The sequence below is a fragment of the Bos indicus x Bos taurus genome, chromosome 3, assembly GCF_003369695.1.
Source record: "Bos indicus x Bos taurus breed Angus x Brahman F1 hybrid chromosome 3, Bos_hybrid_MaternalHap_v2.0, whole genome shotgun sequence".
In the NCBI taxonomy this organism is placed as follows: domain Eukaryota; kingdom Metazoa; phylum Chordata; class Mammalia; order Artiodactyla; family Bovidae; genus Bos; species Bos indicus x Bos taurus.
Window position 1 is genome coordinate 44,684,880 of NC_040078.1, and position 25,482 is coordinate 44,710,361.

At 35.2% G+C, this 25,482-nt stretch overlaps 1 protein-coding gene across 2 annotated transcripts in view; it reads right to left on the reverse strand.

The window, feature by feature from the left end:
* Positions 1 to 1,976: 1,976 nt before the first annotated feature.
* SNX7 (sorting nexin 7) overlaps positions 1,977 to 25,482 on the reverse strand; it is a 118,691-nt gene continuing 95,185 nt past the window's right edge. Inside the window, exons 8-9 of one of the 2 annotated variants that reach the window (XM_027536428.1) lie at positions 24,283 to 24,435; positions 1,977 to 2,410 (exon numbers count right to left, since the gene is read on the reverse strand). In XM_027536428.1, the coding sequence (XP_027392229.1) occupies positions 2,333 to 2,410; positions 24,283 to 24,435 (231 nt within the window). In that variant the 3' untranslated portion in view covers positions 1,977 to 2,332. Of the gene's footprint in view, positions 2,411 to 3,149; positions 3,245 to 24,282; positions 24,436 to 25,482 lie in introns of those variants that run through there. The other variant, XM_027536429.1, reaches the window with a different exon arrangement.

Here is a 25,482-nt window from a genome sequence, read left to right on the forward strand (position 1 = left end):
ATTACTTCACACTTGCAACCAAAACCTTGATGAGAATTTTTAAGATCTACTTCTCCTGTCAATTTCAAATACACAATACTTTATTAACGACTGTCATGCTGTGCATTACATCCCCAGGCCTTATTTATAATTGGAAGTGTGTACCTTCTGACCACTTTCACCTAATTCCCCCACCCCTACTTCCCTCTGGCAGGTGTTCTAAGTTTTCTGTGTCATTTAACAGGCTGTTAGTTGGAGATTATTCCCTCCATTTGAGTTCTAGATTATTATCTCTGGATGGGGAAATGAAGTTTGGGGTGGCTAAATGGTTTGCAAAACAATACAGTTGGAGTCATCCTGATAAATAGGAAGGCTTCTCAACCCAAATTTGTTTTGGATGTCCAGACCACTGGTGGCACGAACACACAAACAGGGTATGAAAAGAGTTATCACATGATGAGGCTTCCCCATTACAGTTATCACGTAACAGGGCCAACAGGGCAGTCCTCTCTGAAAGTGTCCTGAGACCTGGGAAAGACACTGGCTTGAGGTTTTTATGATAGTTAGAGATGAGTCCCTGTACACAGGGAGGAGGTTGAATGGTTTGAACGTCCTGAGTGCTGAAAGAGGGAACATTCTTTTGGGTTTCTTAGCAGCTTGTCCAGACATGGGGCAGGAGAGGAAAAAGCAGGTGAAGCTTAAAATCTATCAGCAGCCAAATGTGAAAAAATGAAGGCAGATTCTTCACTACAAATGGTTTAAAAACTGTACATGTCAGTATTTAAGAAAAAATATTTAGTTTTATATTTGTGTGTGTGATTGTGTATCTCTTGTTTTAGTTTGTTGTTGCTGTTCAGTTGCCCAGTCGTGTCCGACTCTTTGCAACCTCATGGATTGCAGTACATCAGGCCTCCCTGTCCCTCACCACTCACCATCTCCCAAAGTTTGCCCAAGTTCATGTCCATGCCATTGGTGATGCCATCCAGCCTTATCCTCTGACACCCTCTTTTCCTCCTGACCTCAATCTTTCCAACATCAGGGACTTTCCAATGAGTCGGCTGTTCACATCAGATTTACAAAATACTGGAGCTTCAGCTTCCTTGCTTTAGTTAAGATGATTTAAATGTCTACTTTGTGTGTGAGAGACACTTATTTACATGCTAATAACCAAATGATTAAAAATAATAAGCAAAGTCTGGGATACAGTGAAGGACAGAGAAGCCTGGCAAGCTGCAGTCCCTGGGTTGCAAAGAGTCAGACATGAGTGCCTGAACAACAACCACCACCAAAGGGTACAAGTCATCCATGTAAGGTAATATGCATGACTACATACCTCACACTTTATTCCAAGTCTTGAGAAATATCTATTTCCAAAAATTGGCAAATGTTAGATAATATATTCAATTTTTACATAGCTATAAAATGAATATAAAATCACTTTGTATGATCAATATTACTAGACTGTGAGCCTGTAAAATGAATTGAGGTGTAATGTGTCTCTATTCCTGTTATTGTAACTTGTGTATCCCTGTTACCGTAAGTCACCTGCACTTGTGACTTACAACAAATAAAATGGGAGAACAAATTTGATAAACACTGTGTACATTAAAAAATAAAGCTAGATGTGAGTTGCAAAGAGTATGTAAAAAAAAAAAAAACCCCAAACATAAAGTTACTAGTAGGAAAATGACTGTATGAGTATTTCTAAATAATAACTCAAAAATAATTTATATTTATCTTGGTAGCCTTTAAACAATTTTTTAGCTTTAAGCAAACCAACTTTCAAAGTTATCTTTAATTGTTAAAAAATATTTAATCAGTTTTGCATATTTACTTTGAATTCCTAATATCAAAGTAAATAGTATTTCAGAGAAAATTATGATGAAATAAAGATGAATACACAGCATACTTATTAATATACACTGGATTCATATTAGAATCCTATTCAGAGCCTTGAGCTACTAATAGGAAAAGAATGCACAATAGTCAGTCATTTCATATTAAACTTTTTATTAAAACTGAGTCTTTACAATATATTTAAAATGACATATTCCACAGACAAATACTTAAGAAAAAAACTTTTTTATGTATAATTATTGGCATACAAATTTAAGAACATAGTTAAAACTAAGCTACATATTTATATGTATGTATATGTATGTGTACATATATATATATATATATATCCAAATTTATATCAATGATCTGGAACACCTGAGCTTTAAGTTGTTGGTTTTCCAGATAGTGTGAAATACTTTCCATCCACTTTAGAAAGGATCCAGCCCATTGAGAAAGAATAACTTTGGTTAACAGACATTATCTTCCAAAGATCACATAGAGGTCTTCAATGAGATTACAATTTATCTTCAGAGGCTTCTTCCAAGTGGAGATCTGTCTGTGATGTAAGGAAGGATTCCCATGTAGCAAGGCACTAAATAATGGAAACACACCATCAGGAGATCAACAGTAGTTCACTTTCACTGTTAGAAAAATTAGTAAATCCTTATATAACTGTTCCAATAGCAATCTGTCCAACTCCCCTTTCCCATCGGCTTGCCAGGATCCCTGTCGTTTTTTACATATTTTAACTCTTAATGAGGGAAATTATTGCTAAATAAGATGAAAAGATAAAGGTTAAAAAATTAGCATGGATTAGTTTGCTGAAATAATCTACTATGTCCCCACTGTCAGGGCAGAAACAGATCTAAATTATAGAGGAAAAGATGGACCATTTGGATATGAGGCAGGCATAAAGCATCTCGACAGAGGAGTGGTGATACAAGCAGGGTTTAATCAGATCTGAATCCTACTATATCATATATGTTTGTGCAAGTTGATTAATCTCTGTTATAGTTTTTTCAGCTATAAATTAGGTTAATGATAATACCACAAAAGCAATTGTGAAAATTAAATTTACATAATCTGTATAAATCTCTATGCAGAATGCCTGGCTCAAAGTAAATATTCAAACATCAGCAATTATTATATTATAATGGTCTACCAAGACTAAATAGTGAGTGAAAGTGAAGTGAAGTCGCTCAGTCGTGTCAGACTCTTTGTGACCCCATGGACTGTAGCCTACCAGGTTCCATCATCCATGGGATTTTCCAGGCAAGAGTACTGGAGTGGGTTGCCATTGCCTTCTCCAGGAGATCTTCCTGACCCAGGGATTGAACCTGGGTCTCCCAAATTGTAGGTAGACGCTTTACCGTCTGAGCCACCATTAATGTGTCCAGGAAATGAATCAAGGTGATCTAATTGAGAACTATAGAACAAAAGAGAATACATATTTTTTTTTAATGTGGACATAAAACATACACCAAAACTCACCATATTCCAGGTTATACAATAAGTCTCAATATACTTAAAAAGAATAAATCATATGAGGTTTGTTCTCTGAGCATAGTGAAATTAACTTAAGAATCAGCAATTGAAAGGTATCTGAAAAATCCCCAAATATTTGAAATCTAAAGAAGAAATAACAAGGTAATCTAGAAAGTATTTTATTTTAAACTGAATGAAAATTAAAACACAATATATAAAAAAAATTTGGGATGCCACTTAAGAAGTACATAAAGAGAAATTTATAGCACTAAACACCTATATAAGAAAAGAAAAAGGTCTTAAATGACTTCAATTTCCACCTTAAAAACTAAAAAAGAACAAATTATACTGAAAGTAAGCAGTAGAAGGAAAAAACCGGAAAAGATAGCAGTGTGAATCAATGAAAGAAGAATCACTGGATCTTTGAAAAGATTAACAAAATTAGATAAACTTTTAGCCAGACTGTTCATAAAAGAAGAGAGATGATATAAACTACCAACTGTTAGGGGTTAAGAGAGGTGCTCCTAAGTCACTTCAGTTGTGTCTGACTCTGTGCGACCCCATAGACGGCAGCCCACCAGGCTTCCCCGTCCCTGGGATTCTCCAGGCAAGAACACTGGAGTGGGTTGCCATTTCCTTCTGCAATGCATGAGAGTGAAAAGTGAAAGTGAAGTTGCTCAGTCGTGTCCGACTCTGTGTGACCCCATGGACTGCCGCCTACCAGGCTCTTCCGTCCATGGGATTTTCCAGGCAAGAGTACTGGAGTGGGGTGCCATTGCCTTCTCCATAAGAAAGGTGACATCAGTCTAAATTCTACTGAAGGAAAATAAAATCTTACTGAAAACTTTATACTTATACATTTGAGAACTTGAATAAAACCAATGAAAAGACACACACTACCAAAATTACCAAAACTCACTCTAGAAAAAATAAATAATCCAAATAAATCTGAATTTTTGTTAAATATCTTTCCATAAAGAATACTCCAGGTATAAATGGCTTCCCTAGCAAATTGTATCAAAAATTTAATGAAGAATCATATTAATTCTACACAAACTTTCAGGGAACTGAAGAGAAAGGAAAGGTTTCCATCATATCAGAGATATTACAAGGGAAGAAAACTACAGATCACTACCCCTCATAAATACAGATGCAAAAATTCTAAACAAAATTTTAGCAAATCAAATGCAGAAATCTATAGAAAGAATTATACGTCATGACCAAATGGAGTTTATCCCAAGAATGTAAGATTGGGTTAATATTCAAATCAGTGTAACTGACTGTATTCAATGTAATACCATCTCAATTGACATGAAAAGACATCTGTCAAATTACAAATGTCCATTTCTTAGTTTAAAAAAAATTCTCAGCAAACTAGAAACAGATGGGAACTTCCACAACTTGAGAAAGAACATCTTCAAAAAACTTACAGTTAACATCATATGGACAAATGTATTAACTATTTGCTGTTATTAGTATTTTATTTCTTTTGAATGCCAAGAAAAAAATTTAATTCAGCTTTATGGATACTTAAAAATCCTCACCAAATTTTGAACACAAGAAAGGAAATAAGAAATACCTAAATACATATAATGTTTAAAAATCTATCCACAATGTATACAAAAGTATGGAACAAAAGGGCTAATAGATTGTAGAATCATAGTTCACCTTTGTAAAAAGTCCTGTTTCCTGTGTGAAACTCATTTCTGGCCTCTTCTGCAAATTCATACATAATCTACTATCTGGTAACCCTGCAGGGTAGCCCAAAGCAATTACTGCTTTCAGGAGATATCATATCTTTTCGATAACTCTGCCAAACTATTATTTAAATAAACTTCTGAACATACTCAAGGCAAAACTCAATGAAAATGTGAGCAGTCTGCTCTATTTAGAATTCCTGTCAAATAGATCCAAACTGCACCAAAAATTGTATTAATCCTAATGTGAAGAAGCTTCTATCATTGTCATATTCTTCAACTATCCTAGTTTAATAAATGTCTAAGGGAGATCAGCCCTCCCCGCTGATTATTGCTGTGAATTAATATTTCCATTTCTAAAGAAAATTCTCAGAAGGACAGTGAAATGTGGTAAAAGAAACAAACTAGCTATTTAACCATTTCCTTATCATCCACCATATGAAAGGCAGAAAAACAATTTATGTATTTTGAAATATAGATTATAGAACACTAGCATAGAAAAACAAGTATCATGACAGCTGCTAAATATCTATATGAATACTCGGTGAGGCATCATCATGGTTGTTACCACATATTGGGCTTCCCTTGTGGCTCAGCTAGTAAAGAATCCACCTGCCATTCAGGAGATGTAGATTCAATCCCTGGGTTGGGAAGATCCCCTGGAGAAAGGAAAGGCTACCCACTCCAGTATTCTGGCCTGGAGAATTCCATGGACTGTAGAGTCCATGGGGTCGCAAAGAGTTGGACACGACTGAGTGACTTTCACACTTGACTATCACATATTACTTTCTTTAAACTTCACAGTGATGATTATGAATCTTATTTTACAGATGAGAAAGCTGAGGATCAATGGTTAAATATGTTTGTGATATTACAAATCTGAGAAGAGGTACAGACATTTAATAGGAAATGGGAAATAATTAATATCTTGAATGACCACCAGAGTACATTTAATAAGTCACTGGGCCATCAAGATGAGATAACTTTCTTTTATACAGTGTAAGAAGAACCATTTTGGAGGAGAAGAGGGTAAAAAAAATGCATGATTGCAGGTGGATCAACTTTTAGGAAACAGTATAAATGCAGGTTGAGTGTAGAAACTGATTTTTTACATATCTTTTGGAAGTTTTTAAGTATTTCCAGCTGTATGTATACTCTTTGAAGATGACTGAGTTAATAACATGCCAGGCAGAAAGTAAGTGTTCAATAAATGCTGAGAGCATAGGGAAGGAATGTACTGAACTGCTGATGCAAATACACTGATCATCAGAAACACTGCACTTTTCAATCTTAATATTAATCAACTGACATCCTGGCTTCTATTAATCACTAAATGTGTTAATGTTAAGTTTTGCCATAAAAACCTGATCCGCAGTCAGGGTGCTGACCAATCAGTTTTCTGGGTCTACAAAGCTGAGACATGGTCCTGAACTGTATAACTCCTGATGCTACCAGTCATCTTTTGGAATTTTGATAGCAGATATTTTTACTAACTAAATATGCTAATTTCCCCCTCCTGCCAATGTTTAATATTAACCTGTTGATATTGATATGTTGCGTATTTATCCAGTCAATGTACATAAGTCTATTTTTAAATAATCAAAGATAACCTCTAACGCTCTTAAAATCTCTTTATCTTTTTTTTGAGTATAAAAAACTAAGTGAAAACTCAAGAAATGGATTTTTTATACCATAAGCAATTGGGATAATTGAATGATATGAAGAATCATCAAAACAACAACTAAAATCTCAAAACCCAGTGTGAGACTTGCTCATAACTGTAAATTATATATATATTTTAAAGTATTCCTGTTATTTGGCTTCTCACTGTTTTCTATCAAGGAACTGATTTATTCCCATTTTTAAATCATTATAATTAGTAAAGCAAGCTAATATCTATTAAAATTAAAGTAACAATAAAAAATATCTAGTGTCACAGTTGACTTGACCTTTAATTGTACCCCTTAGCTCATCAATGGCACCCCACTTCAGTACTCTTGCATGGAAAATCCCATGGATGGAGGAGCCTGGTGGGCTGCAGTCCATGGGGTCTCTAGAAATCGGACACGACTGAGCGACTTTACTTTCACTTTTCACTTTCATGCATTGGAGAAGGAAATGGCAACCGACTCCAGTGTTCTTGCCTGGAGAATCCCAGGGATGGGGGAGCCTGGTGGGCTGCCATCTATGGGGTCGCACAGAGTCGGACACGACTGAAGTGACTTAGCAGCAGCAGCAGCAGCAGCTTAGCTCATTCTAGTTTGATTATCATACTGTCATAGAGGATCAATAACAATTCCACATTTAGTTGAATAATGTGCATATTTTTGTACATTTTATTTGCTACAATACTCTGACAAACTGAAGTAATTGCATCTTATAGGTAAGAGAACTGATCTATTGAGTCCAGTACTCTTTTCTATTGCTCTATGCTTCTCACTGCAGTAAAAGAAAGCCCATAAACATGTTGAACATGCTTTTAGGCAAGATGTGGGGTGACTGGAAAGCAAGTATATCACAGATCCTCAATAATTGAGAACCCAGTGCACGTTTTTTTTTTCCCTAGGTGGCTCCAGTTTGTAGCCAAAGACCAAAATCTGTAGCTTCTCTTTGAAGGCACGACTGGGAAAGACTGTACAGTTAGGAAAGTGAGCCAGAACTAGGGCAAAAAGACCCAAAAGGTAAATAAAAGCCCTTTTGTTCTGACACATGCTTAATGACTTCTTAAATAGAATATGTAGAAAGTAAGTTTTAATTATAAAATTAGTCTTGAAAGTAAATTTCTTGCTACCTCAGTAAAAACAGTGATGACATTTTGACCTATGAAAAGCTAAATGTCTCATTAGCTCTCAAAAGTGACAGTGATCCACAAGTAGATGTGATTAAATTTTCTAAAGAATGAATGATGACAAAAATGGGCTTTCTGTTGGTATAATATAGCTTCCAATGAAAGCTTCCACATTTAAGAATCACTGTTTTCTCAAAATGGTGGGATAGAAAGAGGTTCTGTCCCACAGTCTGAAAACATTCAAGCGAATGTTTTCACTTTTCTGGGCCTATTTACCCATTCACAGAAGAGGGGGCTTGAACCACGTGCATGCGTCAACTTTCATCCGAGAGCCTAAAATGGCCAACACAAAAATAAACAAACGCAACCTAGTTATTAACTTAAAAGCTTTTGCACAGCAGAGGAAACCATAAAGAAAATGAAACGACAACTTACAGAATGGGAGAAAATATTTGCAAATGTCGTGACCAACAAGAGACTACTTTCTAAAATACAAAAACAGCTCATACAGCCTAACATAAAGGAAAAAATGGAAAATGAGCAGAAGGTCTAAATAGACATTTCTCCAAAGAAGACAGACAGATGGCCACATGAAAAGATACTCAACATTGCTAATTATCAGAGAAATGTAAATCAAAGTTACAGTGAGGAGTGACTGAGCACATACACATCACCTCACACAGCTCAGAATGGCCATCATCAAAAAATCTAAAGCAATAAATGCTGGAAAGGGTGTGGAGAAATGGGAACCCTCTTACACTGTATAGCCACCATGGAGAACAGTATGGAAGTTTCTTAAAAAACTAAAAATAGAAGTACCATATGATCCTACAATCCCACGCCTGGGCATAGATCCAGAGAAAATCATAGTTCAAAAAGATACATGCACTCCAATGTTCACTGCTGTACTACTTGGAAGAACTAAGGCATGGGAGCAACCTAAATGACCATTGATGAAAGAATAAGAGGTATATATACACAATGGAATATTACTCAGCCAAAAATGAATGAAAAAATGCCATATGCAGCAACATGGATGGACCTAGAGACTATCATACAAAGTGAAGTAAGTCAGACAAAGACAAGTATCTGAGCAATCTAAAAATAAAAAAATACAAGCAAACTTACATACAAAACAGAAATAGACCCAAAGACATGGAAGACCAACTTATGGTTACCACAGGGGAAAGCAGTGGGAAGGGAGGGTAAATTAGGAGTTTGGGAATAACATATATATATTACTATATATTTAATAGATAACCAAGAAGGACCTACTGTATAACCCAGGGAGCTATACTCAATATTCTGTAATAACCTATAAGGAAAAAGAATCTGGAAAAAATAGATATATATGTATGTACAAGTGAATCACATTGCTATACACCTGAAACTAACACTGTAAATCAACTTTACTTAAATAAAATGTTTTTAAATTGGCAAATGAGATTGCATATTAATTGATAAATATGCCTTGTTCTATTTGGCTTAACAGAGTATGGAAAGGCATCGAATATAAAATTTTACCTCTGCCCTCAGTATTTGATATTTATAAGTTTTTTGCCTCTAAGACTTTTCTTTGCCTCTAAAAAATAAAATTAATTATTTTATTATGTACATATGGACATGTATATTTTAATACCAAATAAAATTTGTGATGTGTATACCATTATTTTCAGCACTTTACAGAATAGGATACTGAGGCTCACTGAAATAATGAAAGGTGTCTGAACTTAAAGTCACAAGTTATGCCTATCCAAAGCCCATGTTCTTAGTCACCAGGTGACAGTGCCAACATAAAGTTTTCTATCTCCATAGGTAATGCTATGACCCTGATCATGGAACAGCCAGTGGAAAACCTAGTCTCATGCAAATTATCACAAGAATCAAATTAAGAAAACATTATCTATATATCTCTGCTAATGAAGTAAAATAACCACAAATTTGCCTAAAACAATAACAACGATATCTACTAATATAAAATGTGATAAAAGCCAAACCTTACCATGTACTTTTTTTTTAAACCAGAAATTTCCATATTAAGTCAAAAGCTGTGCTTCCAGTTTTCCTATTAACCCCAATGACATAATAACTGCATCTCTCTTAATAAATTAAAACAGAAATATGACTGAGCATCTGTTGGGGGCCAGAGTGAGGTACTCCGCCCGTGGCAAAGGTCATGAGGAAGGAGGCTCGACATACGCAAAGGCGGGATCGAGCCTCAGGAGTCCCCCTGGAAATCCTTGAGCATCTACCCCCATAACCAGAGCCTGCCTACTTTACTACTTTGTGCTCTCCCCTACACCTCTGACTTTACGGGGGGCTGTCTCCCACCACCTCTTTCGGAGAAGTTAACTTAGAGCTCCAGTTAATAATAACTCCTGGGCGTGACAAGAGTGTTTCAACCTACAGACTCCTCTGAAGGTTCTCTAGCCTGCCTGACGGGCTTGTCCGGCCACATGTGATTGCTCACAGCCTCCCAACCATGAGAGGCACGAGATGCTTTAAACCTTCTAAAAACAGGTTCCTTAAGAAAAGTTAGAAAACTATTAGTATAAGTATAATGGGCTGATTAAAAATTGTATTGGTGAAGCGTTTTTCATTTGTTGAGCCAATGTTTGTTGCTAAGACTCCACATCCCCTGCCTTTACACACATTAATGAATATATAGAAGAAATAAGTGTTAACCTTTGATATTAATCACGTTAGATCTTAGGCTAAGTAAATTCTTTCCTTAACTAAAACCCACTACACCCTCACCCTATAAGAATGTAACTTTATTTGGGTGGCGTCTGTTTTAAGAATAATCACCCTTGGAGAAAAAAGTGTTCTGGTTGACTGACCACTGTCACAATGAGAGGGTCATAAATTGTCAGCAGGCCCCCTGGCCAGAAGATGATGTAACACCCCTAAGACCTCTGTATACATTTGTATGAAGCACCTGACTTTAATAAAAGTCAGGACTGCTGTCCCCACGTGACTTTTGTATAACATCTCAGTGTATAAAAACAGACTCTGGAAAATAAAGAATTGGGATCAGTTCCTCGAAATACTGGTCTCCCCATGTCTCTCTCTCTCTCATTGTGGCTGAGTCTCCATCTGGAGCGCGGAACCCGCCATGCTTACTTTTTATGCCTGGGCTTCTAAGATCCGACCGGGGAGGCCTCAGTGTCTCCTTTCCTTCGGGAGAACGGAAGGACGCCTGCGGCCTACATAAGTGGTGCAAGCTTCTTGTCTTGAAGTTTTATTGGTCTCCTGCGTAAACCAAGCTACTCAGCCTCTTTTCTCCACTGAATTTTCCTACTGAGCTATCCTCATTCTATTACTCTTTATATCTTTGATGAATATTTAAATAGTCGCCTAAGCCGTCTCCCCTTCGAATACCCTGGATCAGCCGGGGCTGGAACCCAGCAAGCATCCTTTACATATTTTAATGCTATCTCAACTATCTCGGGCACAGATGACATCACCTACATGTGAGGAAACACTGAAGCTCAAATACGTAAACATCGCCATACTAGGCCAATATCATTGCAAAATAAATTACATTGTAAAAATTGTAGGTCATACCTAAAATGAGGGCAATGGGGTGTGTAACATTTTAGTAACTGCTTTTTTAATCACCTAGACCTAAGATCCAAATAGTAATGAAAACTTTTAGGGGCTGCATATTTAAACATTTTCCTGAAATATAACCAATCTAGGAAAAAAATTAGAGATGATGTTATAAAAGGAAATCAACTTCTATTATTTTGCAATGGCTCAAAATTATTCAATAAATTTCATTTTTGGAAAAGTCTAAATTCAGAATAAACTGCTAATTTATAATTTGAGAAATATCAGTAACTTCAAAATGACAAGATTTGCATTTTTTTCTAAAATTAGTTTTACATATTCCTCAAGAATATAAGTAATAAGTTTGCATTTGTAAATACTGCAAATGTTAATACTGTTAAATGACTGCAACAGTTAACACAAAAAAACTCATTAGCTACAAACGCCATCTTGTGGTCCTTTTAAAAATTATTTTGTAGTTTGCAGATCTCTAACTCAAGATCTTCTAAAGATAGAAAGAGCCTTAGATACAACCAATTCCATTTCTCTCATTTTTACATGTGGAACAATTGAGGCTCCAAAGATCTAATACACTGGAAATCTATAGAGAGAATACAAGAGCCAAAATTTTCATATTTTCTACTCATACTTTTATATATGATATCATCATTCTCTTCTTTTTTTTTAACTAGTAAAAAGCCAATTACATGAAGTTTGTCCAGTTTAGTACCAGACACTTCAAACTCTGAGCTGATCTTGTTTATCATACATGAAAATACAATAAACCAAAAGAAAAGCACATTTACTTTTGGATTACTGGATGAAGGCACAGCTATGATAAAGCACATTATTTTAAAGCATTTCACACACTTTCTAATTTTATTCTTCTAAAAACCTGTGAGGGATGTGGGTGGATAGGGGGCAGGGGCATAGGAAGACCATTGGTTGCACCTTTTGACAGATTAGAAAGCTAGGTATAGAGAAGATATGACCAAGATTTTACATTTAGTAGCAGGCATCCTGATATCCAAGCTTAATTTGCTTCATTAGGAAATCCACCTTTTTTCTTCAAAGTTTTACAACATGCAGTGTGTGCGTGTTTGTTTTAAGTCATTTCTTCCTTTTCTTTACAGGAACTATTGTATTGGTCCATAGCATACAATCTGTCCTTTATGAAGCACAGTGAGATGTAAGTTCTTGATTCAGAGTCTAGATAATTTTAGAAATGATTTCATTATAAAATGTAATCACCTATTTAAATGTTTGATTAACTTAACTACAGAGAAACTCACCTAATTCAAAGGTTGGGAAAAGACAGACTGTCGATGCTATGGTGTAACTGTCACTTATACACCTAAATTCAACTTGGCTTGTATAAATAATTGAAAAATAACTATATCTCAGAATATAAGAGATTAATGAAAATGTTTTAACATAAGTTTTTAAGAAAGCAGAAACCTATAAAACAACAAAAACTTTAAAACTTACATGAACTATAATAAAAAATGTTCATAGTTATTTGGAAACATGAACTATAGCTTTGGAATATGCAATTTAGAATAGAACTCATCATTTAATAAATAAAATACAGTTACATGATACTTTTGAATTTTAAAAATGATAAATACTTCATTTTTAAGGTTTCCTTCAGTTCAGTTCAGTCGCTCAATCGTGTCCGACTCTTTGCGACCCCATGAATAGCAGCACGCCAGGCCTCCCTGTCCATCACCAACTCCCGGAGTTCACTCAAACTCACGTCCATCGAGTCAGTGACGCCATCCAGCCATCTCTGTCATCCCCTTCTCCTCCTGCCCCCAATCCCTCCCAGCATCAGAGTCTTTTCTGATGAGTCAACACTTCGCATGAGGTGGCCAAAGTACTGGAGTTTCAGCTCTAGCATTATTCCTTCCAAAGAACACCCAGGACTGATCTCCTTTAGAATGGACTGGTTGGATCTCCTTGCAGTCCAAGGGACTCTCAAGAGTCTTCTCCAACACCACAGTTCACAAGCATCAATTCTTTGGCGCTCAGCTTTCTTCACAGTCCAACTCTCACATCCATATGACTACTGGAAAAACCACAGCCTTGACTAGACGGACCTTTGTTGGCAAAGTAATATCTCTGCTTTTTAATATGCTATCTAGGTTGGTCATAAATTTCCTTCCAAGGAGTACACATCTTTTAATTTCATGGCTGTAATCACTTAATAAATAAAAAAACACAGTTACATGATATTTTGAATTCTAAAAATGATAAATACTTCATTTTTAAGGTTTCCTTAGAAGTATGTAAAAATCAGACCTTGGTGCCTTTAAACTGAATTCTATAATTAATCATGCTTTAAATACATTATAATACTTGAATATCAGCCAGATTATAAATTTTTAAATGAGAAAAAACACTACCTATGTTAATTTGAAGAGATGAACAAACTCCTAGAAAATAGAAGGAACTTTAGAGCAGTGTTTCTCAAACTATCTGTGGTGAAGAACATATCTTTTGTTGGCTAAGAACCATTAGATCCTACTGAGCTGACTAGTTCACACTTCATGCCACAAGAAATCATCACAAAAGCTGGACAATACCCCATCTGGCCTATACTTGATTCAACAAAAGAAGTCTAATAATCACCTGGACATCATGACAATGTCTAATTGCCCTAGAATATTTCAATTGGTTATATTCTATTTCTGAATTTATGTTATAAATCTGTAATAAACAATTTATGAATTAGGCATTAGTCCACACTTTAAGTAACATAACTTTAGAGACCAATTACCCAAGGTTTCCTAAATTGTGTTCCATGACAGGCTAATGCTATAAGAAGAAATGCTAACCTAGTCAAAGTTATGTCTTAGATTCATAAACCATATAAGAACATGTGTTAAATCACTTTAGTCATGTCTGACCCTTTGTGACCCCACGGACTGAAGCCCTCCAGGTGCCTCTTTCCATGGGATTCTCCAAGCAAGAATACTGGAGTGAGTTGCTGTGCCTTCCTCCAGGGGATCTTCCCAACACAGGGACTGAACTCCTGTTTTTATGTCTTCTGCATTGGCAACTGGGTTCTTCACCACTAGCGCTACCTGGGAAGCCCATATAAGCACATAAAAGGTTCTAAGAACTTCTTTAGTAAACATGCTTGTTTAATTCAAACTTATTTGACTACAGATTCTATCTTTTCTATCAAGATAAACACCCATTAACATTACAAAAATTAATTTCCTATAAAATGCCTAGAGAAATTCTACTTTAAACAGAATTGCTGATGTACATTATTCAACAACTGCTTTAAAATTCCCAATGGCAGAGAACTAATTTCTTTGCAATGCAATTTAATATAGAGAATACATAGGATATAATTCTTATTTTGTGAATTCAAATTATTCAACTTCCAAAAGTTAATTCTAGATATGCTTTCTTTTTAAAAAAATTTTCATTGGTGTATAGTTGCTCAGAACTATGTAGTTTTTCCAGTAGTCATGTACAGATGTGAGAGTTGAACCATAAAGAAGGCTGAGTGCCAAAGAATTGATGCTTTTGAACTGTGGTACTGAAGAAGACTTTTGAGAGTCCCTTGGACTGCAAGGTTAAACCAATAAATCCTAAAGGAAATAAATCCTGAATACTCATTGGAAGGACTGATGCTGAAGATGAAGCTCTGATACTTCGGCCACTTGACGCAAAGAGCCAACTCATTGGAAAAGACCCTTATGCTAGGAAAGATTGAGGGCAGGAGGAGAAGGGGACGACGGAGGATGAGATGGTTGGATGGCATCACCAACTCAATGGACATGAGTTTGAGCAGGCTCTGGGAGTTGGTGATGGAAAGGGAAACCTGGTGTGCTACAGTCCATGGGGTTGCAAAGGGTCAGACACCACTGAGTGAATGAACAATGACAAGAAGGGTGGCAGGGAATTTTTTTTTTTTTAAGTGTCTTCTAACATAACAAGACCTCATGAATCTTATAAAACTTCAATTTTGAAAGAAGCAAATTTCAATGTGGTGATTAAGACAAAGACCTAGTAAATTAAATGACTTAAACTTGACAAATTGTACTTTCATTCTACATGCTGAAAATAATCTTTTTGCAAAGTATTTTTGGTTTGAGTATAAAGATTCCTTGGTGCTAGGGTGTGGGGTGGGAGGAACCAGTTAGAAGTAGATTTACAACTTGGAGTATGAAAGGACTTTGTCATCAATATAGAGGATAACATTTACCTTATTTGCTATGAGAGAGAAGAATTCCTTTGAATCACTGAAAAGCTGTATCAAATTATTGAGGTGAAACTTTAAAAAGGTAGTTGGCTACAACTGAGCAATTTTTTTTTTTTAACACAAGTGGAACTGAAATTTACTCTGTCAAGAGTTCATAGCTACTAAACATCTTCAGATGGTTTTACAATAAAGGCTTTAATGAACATTAGAAGTCTTACATTTTTATCAGTTTCTTAAGTATTTTCTAGACAATAGCTCCATAAATATTTCAGACATGAATTCCATAAATGACTTCTGTGAACAAATCTGAGATCTTAAACAAAGCTGAACATAGTCCTTTCCTAAGGAGTTTCTTAGGAACTTTAAGGTGCTAAGATGCATTGCAACATTCTTCAATAAAATGAAACAGCATAACTTAAGAGGAAGGCACTTGGCTATGAAGTTGGCATACCCAATGACAGCAAAACTAAAATAAATGGGAGCAAATGATTGTGTGATCAAATATGTCCTCAAATAAACAATTAGAGACTCAAAAACTATGCCTAGGGACTTCCTCCAGCATTTCTACGAGTTGATTTTTAAAATTTATAAAATGTCTTTAATGTAGCATTCCCTCAGCTCAGTTTATAATTTCATCTCTTCACTCATCCAAGATTCCTGGTACAATCTATCAAGCTGAGAAGGCAGCTTCCCAGCCTCTGTGGTTGTTATTCTCCATGGATGCCTCTCCCACAATCAATCAACTAGTAACAGAGGACCATAACAACATCCCATGAACAGCCCAAGCAAGAGTTTATTGAAGATTTTGTTTCTATAAGCAGTGGTGAAGCCTCTCATCTGAGAGTAAGAATAAAAAGTTTTAAAGTCTTAGGATGCACAAGGTTATTTCCTCTCTGCTTCCCTTGTTTTAAGCATTATTATTATGTACCTTTAGATTCTATTTCAAATAGGAATTGATTGCTTACCAAAAAAAAAATTTTTTTTCAATAGCATAAATGGTAAAACAGGACAAGATTAATCATTAAATAATCAATAGTGTTGGTCTCTTTACTAAAAATACAAAGGGAAAAGTTCCTAGGCATTCAATGGAGCATTATGGCATTAAGAAGATGAAAACTTGGTGTTCTGATGAAGATGACTGTCCCTAAATAAACTGGATGGTCCCTAAACGTGTGGTGTACTGTAGCCCGAATTTGTTAATCTTGACATCAGGTTTCTAATGAGTACCTTCCAGTGAATAAAAAAGTCAATAACGTGGACAAAAGAATGTAATGAATTGGAAATTCTAACTGGCACAAAAATGGTCAGGTTGAGTAAATATCTAAGCATCTTAGCCTCTCAAGCTGGTCATGTTTACTTTTCAGGAAATCTATCCTATGCATTAATGGAAATCTACTGAATTCACTAGGGTGTATAATGTAGTTTTGAAACATTCTTCCAACAGTTCCAAATAGAAACTGTTCTTTTCTGAAGGGTTGTTTAAACACCATCAGGAGATCTGTCTTCCTGAGTTCTAGAGATTAGGTAAGATATGAGTTTAAGTAAATGCTATGAGGCATGATTGTAAAAAGAAAAGTACCCTGATATGGATTCCAAAATCCCTGTCCTAGATAACACTGACTTATTCTAGCTTTTTGTTCTTATGATTTTCAAAGGGAGTTGAGATACACATTAACCTTAAAGAAATTATCTATTTACTCCATTTCATCTTAAGAGACTGTCAATATAAAAATATAATTTAAATTGCTCAACATAGAGCAACTATTATGCCTCTTTCCCAACATTTAAAAGGAAAACTAAGAAACTGCACGTTATTCTTTGTGACATGATACTAAACAACTATAGCTGAGTAAACCTTCAATCACTTCCATCCTCTCTACAAGAAAGACATAATACTGATGCTGAAATTAAACTTTTTTGTAATTTTTCAAATCACTTTAGTAAATTCTAGGGAATATGACTAGATGGCCAGGGTTTCCTTCCTTTCCTTTTCTTTGACTCCCAGATTTTCAAAATAGTACTTTGTCATCAAGTTTCTGTCTTGTTACATAACAGCTCCTCTTTGTTGGCTGGAGTTAGATCTTGGGAAAGTTATTCTTCCTCACTGCTCCTTTCAATTAATGTAGACGAACAGCAAGTCCATAATTTATCTGAGACCCAATTTTTTAAAAAATTATGAAATTTCAGACAGATACATAAATTCCACTCATCAGAATCTTCTTAGCTGGCAGTTTTACTATCATTATCAACACAGATTAACCTCTTAAAGTCACACTGTTTGGGAGATACCTTTATTTGGATCACGGTGTTTTAAATATTCATGAAAATTTTAAAAAATGTTCCAATATATATAGCACATCACTGAATGTAAAACAAAAAACTCTTTTGCTACAATTTATTTTACTATTCCCCAATATAACAAGGAATATATTTCTAAATAAAAACAACTATACCTGAAAACTTCTAGGAGATTCAATGCTTCTCTGTTACTTACTTTGTAAAAGAACTTCTATGATGTGTATTTTTAAAATTTTCTCTGCTTTTTGAATGGTCCATATATAGCTGGACTTGGATTTTAGGGAAGCATTAGTTGTGTTATTGATTTGGCTAGATTGTGAACTCTTGAAATGATTTTTTTTTTGCTTCTTTTATCTCAGAGAAAACATCCTATACTAGATGCTTTTCTGCTTCCTAGATACCCATGTAGATATAAATATTTTTATTATTCAATAATGATAGAACCCTTCTACTAAGTCAGTTTATTACGATTCAACTAAACGAATTCAAATACTCTTCCATTAAAAAAGTAATATATTGTAAAGCTGTATCAATCAAATGAAAAATACATATACTTATTATTCTTCCCTAAGGGGAAGTTTGAATTTGAATGCTGCTTAGCATAAGGTTTTGATGTTAATAGAATCTAAAAGAATGATTTTACATGAGGCAATTAACATTCTTAAATAAGACTGATAGCATTTGAAATGAAGTGACCTCTGTCTTGGCTATTTCTTGAATACCTTATCAAGAAAGATCTTAAGTCTAATGTTCATAATTATTTTAAATAGTATTGTTTATGAGAGCATAAAAATTTACATAAATGTTCAATTATTAGTAGTATTCTTCACTAATAAAGATATATGAACATTATGTACTATATAAAGATCAAGTTATACAGAAAAATGTTTAAACAAATGAAAAATATAGAACTCAAAATAACACATGTCCACTGTAGTCATCATAACACAAATAAGTAATCATGCTTTTATGTTGACATATGTGGAAATGCAGAAATTTTAAAATATTTTGATCAGCACAGAGCAAATTATTTTTCTATAAATGCATTTCAATATACCCCTCTCTAGGAGATAAGGTTATGGGTATTCTTTATTTCCTCTTTATACATTTGTGTGGTTAACTTTTGTAGTTTTTGTACATGTATTAATTCTAAAACCAGAAAATGAGGCCAAAAAGACTTCCATATATTAACTCTAAAATAAACTATGCAAAGAAATAAATTTTACTACTTCAAGTATTCTGTTCAGTTAACTACAAATGATTTTATTTGGCAATAATTAATATTATGTGATCTTTTCATGATTATTATATTAAACTTTAAAGAGCATATTACTTCAGTTTATGATATCTACCAAGGATTCCTTCCTTTTAAATTTCTTCACTATCATCATAATTATCAGCATCAGCATCATCAACAATAAAAACATACTATTTTATACCTTGTGTTTTTGTTTATTCACTAAGTTATGTCTGACTCTTGCAACCCCATGGACTGTAGCCTGCCAGGCTTCTCTGTCCATGGGATTTCCCAGGCAAGAATACTGGAATGGATTACCATTTCCTTCTCCATGGGATCTTCCCAACCCAGGAACTGAACCTGCATTTCCTGCACTGCAAGCAGATTTTTACCACTGAGCCACCTGGGCAGTCTTATTTTGTACCTACTAAAGAACAATTAGAAAATGTCTGTGCACTTTATCCAACATGTCATAGTTTATAGTTTTAGCATCCCTTCACGTTTTAGTAAGAAATAACTTTCTTTGGTTATTTGGATACTAATATACTTTGAAATTATTCACCTATGGTTAATGGGATTTTTTATTTTATTGCTTTGTTCTTATTTTTTCAAAAAAGATTCAAGTTTATTCTTAGTTACTGTCCATACAGAACACAATTGGGAATAGCTTCATTTTACCTATTCAGAGTTTATTTCAGATCCTTGTTTTATATTTGAGGTCAACTGTCTCTAAGTAAATTCACACATCTAAGTACAATATTTCAGTTAGACAATAATGGGCCTTTGATACAGACATATCTCATATTTACAAACTGATTTTCCTCTGTCATTTTAATAGTTAAATTATAAGTTATAAACAAGTTGTAACCATTTAACTTCATACAAGTCCAAAGACAAATGTTTATACTCTATTTTTTCTATCACACTAGGAGCAAACCCCTTTGGGGGTTTATTATTATTTTTTTTTTTTTACAAATGTTGATGAAAAAAGAAGTATTTTCATAATAATGTGATTAAATTAAAAAGGAACTGGAAAGATTCTGCAACATTTTACTTCCTTATATATTTGACATATTCTGAAGTTAACAGATAACAGCAGACTGTTGCTGTTTTAGGCCATACAGTCTGTGTGTTAATTAGGAAGCCTTGATTATATAAGGGCTTCAATTTCCGATTATGCCTGGAATCATGTGCCAAATCAGTTAAAAGTTATTCACTCAGGAAAAAACTCAATAAATAACTTGAGCTGCAGAGACCCTATAAAGTTATAATAAAGAAAACCAATGATTCCTCCAAATATCTCCATCTAAAATGCCGTACACTTGATATAATTTTAGTAAGGTTTAGAAATACAATTCACTTGGAGGAACAAGTTAAAAACATAGATACAAACTACTGCGAGGGACAAAATTTGCAATATGGCAATATGGCACAGTGATGCTAATTTAACTATTTCTAAGAAGATGGTATTTTGTATAAACTGAGTGCAATCTATCAGAATAAAAAAAAGTGTGCATTTATGTGAGAGGTATAGTCAAAATCCGAACATTTCAGTTGAAGTTCAATGGGACTACTATGAACATTTTCTCGTAAGAAAATTAAAAACCCAAACTTAGAACTAAGTTTTGCAGACATTATCATGAGAAGACAACATAGTATTGAGTGTTTGTCACATGATTTTTATAACCTAATATGTTTTATAATCATAATCACTTATAGTATAATGTATATTCTAATTTTCTTAAAAAATTATTTCAATTATTAATTGTCATAGCACTCCTATAACGTCAGTGTGGCCATGTTCTATCATTAAGGAGAGATAAAGTTATTTCTGTGGTTTTAAAACAGTTAAAGTTGTAAAAAAAAAAAGCATATAGTGACAAATCTGCTTTATCCAACAGAAATATTTTAAATCATTTCAAAATCTGAGACTTATGGGGAGTTCCTTTTGGATATTTTAATTTACTTAAGGTTGTTAATGTAGAATAAAAAAGGAGGGGAGGCAGAAAACGATCTTTCCAATCCCACTTGCTAAAAAGAAAATCACTTAAATCTGTCCTCCAATCTGTAGCCTGCTGCCACGAAACCTCTATGTCAGTTTACCTCTCTGTCTCTGTTGCTACAGTTTCTAACCAGGCTCAATATGTTTAGTTTTGTTCCACTATGACCCATATATAGCCTGCGTGATCATTCTAAAAGGCAAGTCCAAATTGTCTCTTCCCTGCTGAAAACTCTTTAATGGCATTTCCCATTTCCCTTAGAATGAGAAATAAAAAACAAAGCTTATTAAGGCCTTCTTCAGACTTCCATGGTGGCTCAGATGGTAAAGCGTCTGCCTACAATGAGGGAGACCCGGGTTCAATCCCTGGGTCGGGAAGATCTCCTGGAGAAGGAAATGGCAACCCACTCCAGTATTCTTGCCTGGAAAATCCCATGGAAGGAAGATCCTGGTAGGCTACAGTCCATGGGGTCGCAAAGAGTCGGACACGACTGAGCGACTTCACTTTCACTTTCAGCCTAATAGTGTTCAGGACATACTAACACAAAATATGACACACTGTCATATAAGACGAATGAGTTTGAGAAATAGAAGCAGAAGGTCACTCTGACCTTCTTCCAACCCTTATCTCCTGAGGCAAGTCATAAAATCCTCAAGTAAGAGGTGGGATCCTCATCCCCAGAGGAAAGGTGCATCTTTACCTCTGAAGCCAAGGACATGAAAAGACACCTCCGAAGCCAAGGACATGAGAAGACTCTTAACAAAAAGGCCCTGCTAAGTCTCCCTCAGTTTACTGGGCTTACGTTATACTCCTTAACCTATCCCTCTCTACACGACAACCCAATCTTCATCAAACCTAGCATAAAAATACTCAGATCTGTTTCTTCTGATCTTGATTTGTTGATGAAGGCTCCTGTGCCACAAAGAACTTATATTCATTCAACTTGTATGCTTTTTCTCCTATGAATTTATCTTTGTCAGTTTCATTTTCAGACCCAGCCAGGGATCCTATGAGGGTTGAGGGAAACATTTTCCTCCTCCACAAGCCTCATTTTTCAATTCAACACTATCTCTACTCCACCATTCTCCCAAAAGGAACCTCAGTAATTTGAACATGTTCTCTCTCACCTCTCTGCTTTTGTGCATGTCTTCTCTTCCTGGAACTCTCTTTTTCACATCTGAATCTCACTACCTCTCATTCATTATTCAGGACTCAGCTTAAATATATCCTCTGAGGAATCGTCCTCTTTCCTTCTAGATTAGGTTAGATGCCTCTGCAAAGCCTTCCTATCCTGGATCTTATTATACTTTTTATTATAATATTTTGTTTTAATTGTAACCACATGAGAAAGAGATTGTGTTTGTCTTGCACACTGTGGTCTCTCCAGGACCCAGCACAGTGGGTGGTGGTAGTAGGGGCTCAAGTATTTCTTGCTGAATGAAAATATCAGTATTAGTTAGATAATCTTGCAAAATATAAAATATTTTAAAGTACCTTTAACCTGGCAAGCATTACAGAATACAAAATATAATTTTCTTAATGTATCAATTTCATATAGTCATATATTCAGACAGAGATAAGGTTAAAGATGTATTTTAATATATACCTTCTAGGAAAAGTATGTTCAAATAAGCTAGATGAAGCAAGCAATAGCATAAAATTCACTGAAAATAAATACTACTGTGTTCAAAAAAGACAATCATTTGAAAAGCAAAATGTTGATTAGGCATTTTTCCTAGGGTAAACAAAGAAAGAAACAAACAAAACCAACCAAACTAAACTAGAGGGAACTAATGCTCTTTTTTGACCTTTTGAATAGCTACAGAGGAAAGGTGGGGATGGAAGGGACAGAAGGTATAAGATCTGAACTAATTTCCTGCTCATTCAAACTTCTGTTTCTTTTCTGACTTTGCAAACAATACAAGAAAAGGAGCATGCATGCTCAGTGGCTGTCATATGCAACTCTTGGTGACCCCATGGACTGTAACCAGTCAGGCTCATCTGTCCACGGAATTTTCCAGGCAAGAATACTGGAGTGGGTTGCCATTTCCTTCTCCAGGGGATCTTCCTGACCCAAGGATAGAACCCGTGTTTCCAGTGTCTCCTGAACTGGCAGGAGGATTCTTTACCACTGGGAAGCCCAGGTAAGAAAAGGAGAGAAAAACGAAGTTTTAACCAGATAGGAGAATCATTAGGAAGCCTGATCAAATGATTTTTGAAGATGTCAGATCCTGCCAAAACAAGAAACTGAAGGGAATACAAACAAAACAAAATGGTAGCATTTAATTTTTTTTCATATATAAGATTCTGTCCAGTTTATTTGTATTGTTTAAAGTTAGGGAAATAATAGACAAGAAACCGAAGGGAAGACAAACAAAACAAAATGACAGTATTTAATTTTTTTTTTCATATATAAGATTCTGTTCAGTTTATTGGTATTGTTTAAAATTAGGGAATAGGAAAATATGAAAATAAAAAAATCATCAGTGTTTAAATAAGCTCAGTTGTAACATATAAAATATTTGTAGCTTTTTATATAATATATTATGAAACCATTTCAATTTGGCACTGGTCAAAACAACTTCAGTATAACTGCTAAAAGTCATGAATACAACTCATGGTGGTTTTGTCATTTCTTGTCTGCTTCATTAATAAATATTACATTCGGGTTTTTCTTATGGCTACTTCTTAAATCGCTTCCTGTCATCCTGAGTCTTATCTTAAAGTGAAAGTGAAAGTGAAGTTGCCCAGTCATGTCCGACTCTTTGCGACCCCATGGGCTGTAGCCCACCAGGCTCCTCCGTCCATGGGATTCTCCAGGCAAGAGTACCGGAGCGGGGTGCCATTTGTGCAAAATGGCACTTACTTCTTTTCCCTTCCCCTGTATTCTGAGTTTTACATGAAGATAGCAGAATTCTCTCTCACAGCAAGCTCAGCTCAAATTAGGCACTTGGGCATGCTGTGGAGGAAGGAAAGCTCATCACCTTCTTATAGGGAAACACATTTGTGTTGATGGGTGGGTTTAGTGATGCTCTATTAACTGGCAGCTCCACTGGCACTGAGCCACCAAAGAGGATTCTGAATGTGACACTTGGTTCCTGAACAGACTCCTTTAACACAAGACAAACAGAAAGTAAGAGAGAGGATAACTTTTTTAAAAGAAAGCAATACTGCATATCACTAATTACCTGTTCATAATACAGGATGTTTTCCTCAGCCATATTTGTAAATGCTGACTTGATATCATTTTGCATGTTTTGTTTCCATCTTTCCCAATCTGCTTTCAGGGCATTATTAGCGCACTCCACTTTATCTTCCAGTTTTCCAATCTCTTCCGTAAGCTGAATTAGATCACAAAGAGAGATCAGTTGATCTATGCATTCCTGCCACTAAGTGAATTCTTTGAATCTAAGATGAATATTATATATCTTTAAAAAGCACAAGAATATTTTTTTTGGAGAGTCGCCAGTATAGTCAGAGATATCATGTAGAGTTCTAAGGTCTGCGACCAATAGCACTTGACTTTGGATAAATCTCTCAAACCTTGGGCCTCAGTTTCACTATTTATAAATCAAAGGAAAATGAACTACAAGTAATCTCAAAATTCTTTTGCAATAACTCTCTCATTACCACTGTTTGTGGTGATAATATTTATGTTACAAGATACGGTTTCACATCTTCAGCTTGTCTTTCCTGCTTCTCACTTTTCAACTGTTTTGACCAGAATGCTCAATTAACTGACGTGTTATAACATCCATATAGATTATTCAGTCCAACCTGGAGGCCCAGGGGATTAACTAGCTACATTCCATTCAGCTGGTAACAGAGGCAGGTTTATATCTCAGGACATGTGACACCTAGTCCACACGCCATTAGACAAGCTGTGTGTGACAGTCACACCTCCTCCTCAAATCACCCAGCAACATTTGAGCATGGAACCCACCAATGTATTGCTTAAATCTAACACATTATATTTATATAAATTTTAATATATTTATCCATATTTTGTTTATTCCAATATTCAGCATACATATATTTATTAAGTGCCTTCTATGTATCAGGCATTCTTCAAGGGCCTGGAGATTCAATAATGAAGACAACAGACAAAAATTCCTGCTTGTACCAGAACTTATATTCTATCAGGAAAGACAAAGCCTAAGCAAGACAAATGAAATATCTATCATTTGATAATAAGTGCCAAAAAGAAAAATGAAGGAGAAAGGTAGATAAGGAGTATAAGAACAATGCAATTTTAGATAAGATGGCTGGGGAAAATCTAAATAAGAAAGTGTCATATCTAAAGCTGATCTTAGAGTGAATCATGCAGTTCTTAGCGGGAAAAGCATTCCTGGCAGAGAAAACACAGGGCATCAGTCTAGAGATAGAAG